Source organism: Cololabis saira, chromosome 19, assembly GCF_033807715.1.
Source record: "Cololabis saira isolate AMF1-May2022 chromosome 19, fColSai1.1, whole genome shotgun sequence".
Taxonomy (NCBI): Eukaryota; Metazoa; Chordata; class Actinopteri; order Beloniformes; family Belonidae; genus Cololabis; species Cololabis saira.
Window position 1 is genome coordinate 3,798,281 of NC_084605.1, and position 9,997 is coordinate 3,808,277.

General features: G+C 35.3%; 1 protein-coding gene across 1 annotated transcript; it reads right to left on the bottom strand.

Annotated features, from left to right (window-relative positions):
• Positions 1 to 628: 628 nt before the first annotated feature.
• Positions 629 to 9,120, bottom strand: LOC133419220 (oxidoreductase-like domain-containing protein 1). Its single transcript, XM_061708263.1, has 2 exons — positions 8,886 to 9,120; positions 629 to 1,538 (listed from the first exon to the last, which is right to left on the bottom strand). The coding sequence occupies exons 1-2, from the start codon at positions 8,934 to 8,936 to the stop codon at positions 1,074 to 1,076; spliced, it is 516 nt and encodes a 171-aa protein (XP_061564247.1). The 5' UTR covers positions 8,937 to 9,120; the 3' UTR covers positions 629 to 1,073.
• Between the last annotated feature and the right edge of the window lie 877 nt (positions 9,121 to 9,997).

Sequence of the window (9,997 nt, forward strand, 5' to 3'; positions counted from 1 at the left end):
AGTGAAATTCACTGCTTTGCTTGAAGAATCAGCTCAAAACAACCTCTTTTGATGCCAGACTTTGATAAGAAATTCAGGTGATCGACTAAATTCTTAACGATCAGTAATCGATCGTCGATTAATCATGCCCATCCCTACCCGAAACCGCGGTTCGTTCCCAAAACTGGCATTTAGTCCAGAAACCGGGATTCAGTCCTGAAACCGTGGTCCAGTCCAAAAACCAGAAAACAAGTCCGGCCCGGTTCACCACTTCGTAAATTTCAGTCCAACTCGGGGTAATTTTCCCATGAAATCCACAAAAGCATCGACGTCCAATCAGCTGGTGGTTTGTCCTCTTCACGTCTATAAAATTACCCAGAAGCCACCTGGCTGGACGGCGAGGACTGAGCTGAAGTCAAACCCACAACCACAATATGCAGACGACACACTGGTTTATATTAGTGTCACCAGGAGACTGAGGCTCGGTACAAGATAATAATAATATAATAATAATGATGATAATAATAAAAATAATGAGAATAATAATGATAATAAAATAATAATAGTTTATATTTTTAACTTAACTTCAATAAGGACATTAAAGTTTTCTTGATTTGAAGACGGATTCTTTATTAAATAATCAACTTTTAAGATCCAAAAAGATCAAATACATCATTTACACACAGAACAACAAATCCTTAAAATAAATATAATACTAAAATATATTAAAGTGCAGAATAAACCCAATAAAACACTTGTTTAATCAGAAGTAAAAGTGTTTTCTTGGAGCGACGACCAGGACGACCTGGGGTTCATTCCTGAAACGGAGGTTCGGTCCATAAACCGGGTTTTAGTCCAAAAACTGGGGTTCGGTCCCAAAACCAGGATCCAGTCCAGGAACCAGGATTTAGTCCCAAACCGTGGTTCGGCCCCGGTTCACCACTTTGTAAATTTCAGTCCAACTCTGAGTCATTTTCTCTGGAAATCCACAAAACACACGTTGACATCCGACGTACATCGACGTCCAATCAGCCGGCGGTTCGTCCTCTTCACGTCTATAAAATTACCCAGAAGCCACCTGGCTGGACGGGCCCTCAGGGGTTCTTCTTGAGCATCCGGACCTCCATCTGCAGGTAGGCCCTCAGGTTCTGGTCCAGGACGTTCTCCTCGATGGCGGCGAGGGCCCGGTCCCCCCCGTCCTGGTAGTAAGCTAGCAGCTGCTCGGCGTGTTCGATCCACACGCAGTTGTGGCAGCCGCTCATGCAGCAGTGGGCGGGGGGGGCCGGGGGGCCCCGGGCCGGGTCCCAGGGTTCCCCCGGAGGTTCCGGTACCGACCCAGAAGCCACCAGGGCCTCCTGGGTCAGCGCCAGAGGCTCCGGCTGCTCCGGTCCAGTAGATGCTACGGATTCCGGTTGCTCCGGTCCGGCCGAGATTTTGGATTCCGGTTGCTCCGGTCCGGCCGAGGCCCCCGCGGGGCCCGGAGGATCCGGCCCCCCCGGGGGGGCCCTGGGCCCGGTAGAGCAGCAGAAGACGGGCCCCCCGGGGAGACGAGTCCAGAACTGCAGGAGGAGACAGAGACCCATGAACTGAGTTTTTGATGCTCCACAGAAAACCCACACCTGATATTCTATCAAGAAATTCAATTTTGTTTATTTATATGTGATGGCCTGTTATATTGTGTCTCAGTCCCTCTCTCTCTGTTTTCCTCTTCGAGGTGGGGCCAGCTGATTGCTAGATCTGGAGCACCTGGGCTGGGTGCTCCTCAGGAAGAGAAAAGGCTGGGGCTTCAGTCTCTCTTTCTCTCTCTTTTCATCCTGGCAGCACTCCTTTTGGTTTTGTTGAGCCTTTTGCACACACAACACCATACAGCACATTTACACACATCCACATGCATACTACTGATTTTACTGACTTTACACATCCCATTCCTTATCTTATTTGTGTTTATTGATTTACCTTAATAAATATCTTAAATTTACTAGTACGTTGTGTCCTTTCCCCTTCTTTTGTCATGGCCTTTGAGCCAGGGTTATGACATATAAAAGAAAAAAATGTGAATTTTTGAACATAAAATGTATGATTTAAAGAAATGTTACTTTTTAATTCAAAAATAAAAGGTGTGTTCTGTCTGTTGGGGAAATTCTGGATAGAATTTAAATCCTCAAATGAAGAGAAATCTTTTCGACAAATATAAGGTCAATGTGAATATACATTTTTGAATATAAAAATGTATATAAAATACATAATGTCAACAATTATACAGGACTGTCTCAGAAAATTAAAATATTGTGATAAAGTTCTTTATTTTCTGTAATGCAATTACAAAAACAAAATGTCATACATTCTGGATTCATTACAAATCAACTGAAATATTGCAAGTCTTTTATTATTTTAATATTGCTGATCATGGCTTACAGTTTAAGATTAAGATTCCCAGAATATTCTAATTTTTTGAGATAGGATATTTGAGTTTTCCTTAAACTGCTGGGAAACCATGATCAGCAATATTAAAGGAGCTGTATGTAAGAGCAATAATAAAACGAATCATAAAATGACCCCGATATGTCAACAGACATTTAAAAATCATGTTCATTTCAAATACTTATGTCACTGACAACAGCACTCAAGCCAGGATATTCCAGTTTAAAAAGAGGAGTTGCAGCCCTCAACTGATGCTCCCAATCACCAAGTCAGTATTGTTTCTGAAGCTCCACCCTCCACCTATCTCCCAATCACCAAGTCAGTATTGTTTCTGAAGCTCCACCCTCCACCTATCTCCCAATCACCAAGTCAGTATTGTTTCTGAAGCTCCACCCTCCACCTATCTCCCAATCACCAAGTCAGTATTGTTTCTGAAGCTCCACCCTCCACCTATCTCCCAATCACCAAGTCAGTATTGTTTCTGAAGCTCCACCCTCCACCTATCTCCCAATCACCAAGTCAGTATTGTTTCTGAAGCTCCACCCTCCACCTATCTCCCAATCACCAAGTCAGTATTGTTTCTGAAGCTCCACCCTCCACCTATCTCCCAATCACCAAGTCAGTATTGTTTCTGAAGCTCCACCCTCCACCTATCTCCCAATCACCAAGTCAGTATTGTTTCTGAAGCTCCACCCTCCACCTATCTCCCAATCACCAAGTCAGTATTGTTTCTGAAGCTCCACCCTCCACCTATCTCCCAATCACCAAGTCAGTATTGTTTCTGAAGCTCCACCCTCCACCTATCTCCCAATCACCAAGTCAGTATTGTTTCTGAAGCTCCACCCTCCACCTATCTCCCAATCACCAAGTCAGTATTGTTTCTGAAGCTCCACCCTCCACCTATCTCCCAATCACCAAGTCAGTATTGTTTCTGAAGCTCCACCCTCCACCTATCTCCCAATCACCAAGTCAGTATTGTTTCTGAAGCTCCACCCTCCACCTATCTCCCAATCACCAAGTCAGTATTGTTTCGGCATCCGGGTTGCCAGCTCGGCTCTAATTTTCGCAGCCATGGCAGCCTACGTTCCTGCTGCATTCTGCAGCCTACCTGGCAACCTCTGGTCGGGGGAGGAGGGGGAGGGTACACGCCGCTCAACAATATAATATATAATAAATATAATAAAAGGCTTGCAATATTTAAGTTGATTTGTAATGAATCCAGAATGTATGACATTTTTGTTTTTGTAATTGCATTACAGAAAATATTCTAATTTTCTGAGACAGTCCTGTATTTGGAGTCCTAAGATCACGGTTAGTAAAAGCTACTAAAAAAAACCCCAAGAAAACATCTCTCCTATCGTACAGTAATTCGGTTTAGTTTTGACGATAGATATTGAAAATAAAATGTGCATTATTTCATCCAGTCGGTAATTTATTGACGATCCCGAAGAGAGACCGTCAATAAACATCCAACCTGAAACTAACATTACCACTGTACTGCGTCTATTGCCTGATGTAATATCTTTTGTTTACATCATTGGACTCTGAAAAACACAACAAAGTCATCCTTAGACATTTCTGCCGTAATTATGATTTAAACGTTGTTAAAGGCTCTTAGGATTAATTAGTTAAAGAGAAGCTTCAGATACAAGTACGGTTCCGTAAAATACGGAATTGTCCTTTATTTGAGAAAAAAATGTTGCGTCCCGTATTGAACTAATACGGGACGCGATTTGTCCCGTATTTTCATTAACGCCCCAAACACACGTCTCTCACACACACATCAACACTACATTTATCAATAATGAACAAAATAAAACACAGGAAACATTAAGGCCAGCAAAATCTTGAATTAAAAGTTGCGTTCCGTATTGAACCAATACGGACATATATTCTGCTCTTATTTATTGATGTCATAATCTACAGGTGAAGGTCGGAAAATTTGAATAAATTGCAAAACGTCATTCGTAGTAAATTTAACTAAAGGTGAAACAAATATATTATTTCCCACTACATTCAAAGTGAGATATTTCAAGCCTTTATTTGTTATGATTTTGATGATTATGGCTCACAGTTTATAAAAACCCCAAATAAAAAATAAATTAGAGAATATTTTATGAAATCAATAAACAATTCCATCATCAAAATTATAACAAATAAAGGTTTAACATATCTTGCTTTGCATGTAATAAGAATAGGTAATATATTACTTTTCACCTTTTAAGTTGAATTATTGAAATAAGTTAACTTTTACACCATATTCTAGTTGAATTATTGAAATAAATTAACTTTTAAACCATATTCTAGTTGAATTATTGAAATAAATTAACTTTTACACCATATTCTAGTTGAATTATTGAAATAAATTAACTTTTACACCATATTCTAGTTGAATTATTGAAATAAATCAACTTCCACACCATATTCTTCACCTGTAGCTATATTCTACATCTGGGCTGATGTGGACCTATTTCAGTTGCTATATTGTTGTCTGTCTCTACAGTCATGCAAGTTCAACGCTATTAAAGCACTTTAAACTTGAAATCAAAGCATTTTGTTTTTTCATATAAAATAAACAAATTTCTATGCAGTTGGCAGCCCTAGATACAAGTGTGTTTTTCTCACATCAAACATCAGCAAACCTTTGCTAGGATACATTAATTAATTTCCCCCCAAACCCGGCCGGACCGGAGGTTCTACGGGCCCCTGACTAATATCTGGATGAGACCCAAACACTAAATACCGCCTTAAACGTTCCCTCTAGCACTGGAACCTCCTTTATTGTGATTCATAAAAAACAACAAAAAACAAAGAGATTTTATATCTTCTTAGACTAATATTATATTAATAGATTTTATATATATTTATATTATAAACTAAGTAATTCCAGATGCGTTTTATTAACTGTGGCAATTCTGTCTAAGGTTTGCTGAAGTGAGAAAAACACCCTTGTATATGAAGTTTCTCTTTAACTAATTAGTCTTAATTAGTCTTAGTCTTAACAGACTTTAATAATGTTTAAATAATAATTAAATTACGGCACAAATGTCTAAGGATGACTTTGTTGTGTTTCTCAGAGACCAAAGATGTAAAAAAGAGATATTATACCAGGGAATAGACGCAGTAGCAGTGAAGTTAGTTTCAGGTTGGATATTTATTGACGGCCTCTCTTAGGGACTGTCACTAAATTACCGGCTGGATGAAATAATGCACATTTTACTTTCAATATCCTTCAACATCTGTCCGATTCACTTCAAAGCTAAACCGAATCACTGTACTAAAAGGACTTGAATAAAAAAATTTTTTTACATAATATTTAACGAAAAAAAAAAAATAATCTAAGATCGCTTTCCTGTGTTTATTTTCAATAGCTTTTACTAACCGTTATATTTGGACTCCAAATATTTAATTGTTGCACTCAAACACCAAAATGAGACACACCTCGTTTTACATTCATAAATGTTATGTATTTTATATTATTTTTTATATTTAAAAATATAAAACATTGATCTTGTGATATTTTTCCAAAAGCTTTCACTTCATCTGATGATTTAAAATCTATCCGAATTTCCCCAACAGAAAAGACACACCTTTATTTTTCCTTAAAAAGTAACATTTCCATTAACATACATTTTATGTTCAAAAATTCACATTTTCTTTTATAAAGAAACAAACAAAAATTGAATAGCTTGATACAATATCAGGTGTGTGTTTTCTGTGGAGCAGTTATGATAAAAAACTTCAACTTGATTGTCAAAATAGCCAAGATCAGGTAGCCAGGTCGTTCGTTGAGTAACTCAAATATTGACGAAAATGGGCCGCTACAAAAAAGGGCATAAACCAACCAAACTTTAGCAAATATCTGGAGTCATTTGTAATTCAAGGTTTTAGTTTAAACTTCTGAGAAATGGTCTTCAGTTACTTTCACATTATCTAAAGGCAACAAACTAAACTATTTGAGTGATTGAAGTTCATTTGGACTGATGACACATGAAGGATCCTGCAAGATGAGCGTTATGCATTTTCTAAAATACATAAAAGTTTATAAATGAAAAACAGAGACCGAACGGAAAAAAGGAGGTGTGTCTCATCTCGGTATTTGAGTTCAACAATTTGGGATATATACATATATATATATATATATATATATATATATATATATATATATATGAGTCCTAAGGTTAGTAAAAGCTATTGATAAAATAAAATCAGGAAAACAACATTAGATATATTAATAAAATTAAAAAAAAATAGACCTTAAATATGATACCTCATTTCACTACAAAAACCTCAATAAAGTGGCAGAAAGAAATATTATCTTATTATCTTATCCCATTATCTTATTCTTATTTCTTATAATTATGTTTCTTTACCGGAAATTACATACAATGTAGCCAGGTATCATAGAAGAAAATTGAAAAAGAAGAAAAAAGAAAAGTAAATAAGTGTTTTTACTAGTGATGCACCGAAATGAAAATTTGTGGCCGAAACCGAAACCGAAAATAATAATAAACACTTGGCCGAATACCGAACAATATCGAACATGGTTCTTCGCAGTTTTTCATTTATTTTGCCAATTTTTTCACCATTGCATAAATCAAATAAATTTGATTTAGGCATGCTTTTAAAAGAAAAAAATCTTTTGCAAAATTACAAGGTAGAAAACATTTGTTGAACATAAAAAACTGAACATTTTTTAATTTCCCAGCATTTCTTAAATATTCCAGCAGACATTATACCAGCAAAGAACAATAACTTAAAATAAATAAATTAGCAAAATACATTTTTTGGCCATCTTTGAGCTTATGTTAGGCTTAACTGACTGAACATTGTAACATAGGCCTTAAAACAATAAAAATGCATTAAAGCGCTCAGGGTTTTTTATCATTTCAAATCATAAATCAAACTTGTAGCTGAAAGACTTTGCAGATGTTTCCCCTCTAGATATTTGAGCAGAACATTCATTGCAAACAGCCATTCTTGTATTATTCTTTGCCACTCTAAAATACTTCCACACTGCTGACATGTTTGCACCATTTCACTCCACGCTCTTCCACGTTTGATTTCCTCATCTAAACGCACCTGTAATAGATTGATTTATGTTGTTTTGGTTCCACCTGCTGGTGAATGTTAGTTAAATTCTTATGTGGTTAGTTTTTTATTGGCCAACTATTTATGTGGTGCGCAACAGTTACGGAGCGGCCAGTCTATTTATTTTACAACGCCGTTATTAATTGTTCGTTTTTTTCCCACTTATTCCACCGAACACCCAAAGTGTTTTTTTGCCATTTTCGGCCGAACAATTTCGGTTACCGAACAATCGGTGCATCACTAGTTTTTACTCAAATCCTTTCTTACAGTAATTCAGTATCGTTTTGAAGCGAATAAAATAACATTTGCATTATTTCACCCAGTGTGTAATATATTGACGGTTTTTACTATTCATCTATTAGTTTCTATTATTATTTTATTAGCTTTTCTATTATTATTTTATTAGTTTTCTATTATTATTTTATTAGTTTTTCTATTATTTTATTCGTTTTTCTATTATTATTTCATTCGTTTTTCTATTATTTTATTGGTTTCTTTTATTCATCTATTAATGTCCTGACAGAGGAGCATTATGCATTTTCCAAAATACATAAAATTTATAAATTAAAAACCAAGAGGTGTGTCTCATTTCGGTATTTGATTGCAACAATTTGGGATATATTTGGAGTCCTAAGGTTAGTAAAAGCTATTGATAAAATAAAAACAGGAGAACAACATTAAATATTTATATATATATATATATATATATATATATATATATATATATATATATATAAAAAGCCTTAAATATTATATAGATAAGTGTTTTTACTCAAGTACTTTTTCGTACAATAATTCAGTTTTGGTTTGAAGTGAATAAAATAAAATTTCCATTATTCCATCCAGTGTGTAATTAATATATATATATATATATATATATATGTATATATATATATATATATATATATATATATATATATATATATATATATATATATATATATATATATATATATATATATATATATATTTAAACTTTATTCGGAAATCTTGCTGTACAAACACCAAAAAGGTATATAATAGTGTGGAACAGCACATACAATGGAGTAAATTATAAAAATATCTAGTATGAATAAGAAGTCATAATATAGATAATGAAGGTAACAGGTGAAAATTGTATTAATAATAATAATAATAATAATAATAATAATAATAATAATAATAATAATAATAATAATAATAATAATAATTATTATTATTATTATTATTATAATAAAGATAAGTAAATAAATAGAGAATAAAATAAATACATTAATAAATAAAACAGGTCCAGTGTGTAATTTATTGTCGGTCCCTAAGAGACCAGTGACGTCAGTGGGATATCAACCTCAAACCTACTTCACTGTTTTCAGGATTTAGTGTAAATATTACATAAAAACGGCGGTTTTCTTCACCTTTGCCGAGGAAAGTGTGGACCTGGCGGACCTGACGCCCAGACACAACATCTTCAGGGCGGAAAAGAGGCGGAAACGACGCGTTTAAGCGTCTTTAACACTCATGTTATTGGCAACGGCTCTCCGGAGCTGCTTAAGTCTCTTCTTCTTCTCCGGCCGCCATCTTTCTTCTTCTGCTTCTTCTTTGCGGCTGGAGGACTGGAGGACCGCGGGTCTGCGGCTGCGCACTAGCGCCACCTGCCGATCAGAGACGGTATTTAAATATAAAATAACTATAAAACCTGCAGGACCTCTGACTTTATCCTCAATCTGATCTTTATGAACAAAATCTTCTCATGAAATAATTAAAAAATGAATAGAATAAATAAAAAAGTTTCACAAAATCAGCACAAAACGGTGTGTTCAAATACCAGCTTGTTTCATTTGCTGGAATATTTAACTATTATTAGGGAGTGAAGCCCAGACTACTGTTGTTGCTACTGACATGGAAATAAATGAAATAAAATAGTTTCTATTATTCATGTATTAGTTTCTATTATTTGTCTATTAGTTTTCAATTGTTGATCTATTAGTTTCTATTATTCTGTTATCAGTTTCTATTATTATTTTCTATTATTATTAATTCATCTATTAGTTTTTATTATTTCTATTATTTGTCTATTAGTTTCTATAACTCATCTATTGATTTATATTATTAATGTATTAGTTTCTATTATTCTTTTATTAGTTTCTATTATTATTTTATATTATTCATATATTGGTTTCTATTATTTATATTATTTGTCTATTAGTTTCTATAACTCATCTATTAGTTTCTATTATTCATCGATTAGTTAACTGGAACTAACTTTATATGTAACTAACAGTAACACGGACATGAATGTGACCTGAAAACCAACGATGAAAAAAAGGAACAACAATAAAATGTCCCATCATGCAACAGCAAAGTTTGGAGGAACCGACACACACACACACACACACACACACAGAGCATATGTGTGTGTGTGTGTGGGGGGGGGGGGCTCTTCTGAGGGGCCTGTTGCGGGGGGCCCTTCCAGAAGGCCCCTTCTGGGACGCAGTTCTGGGGGACCTGTTCTAAGGTGCTCCTCGGC

Coding starts and splice junctions, on each gene's coding strand:
- LOC133419220 (XM_061708263.1), bottom strand. CDS start 8,936: ATGTTGTGTCTGGGCGTCAGGTCCGCCAGGTCCACACTTTCCTCGGCA. Junction 1,539..8,885: donor CCACACTTTCCTCGGCAAAG/GTGAAGAAAACC, acceptor CTCCTCCTGCAG/TTCTGGACTCGTCTCCCCGG.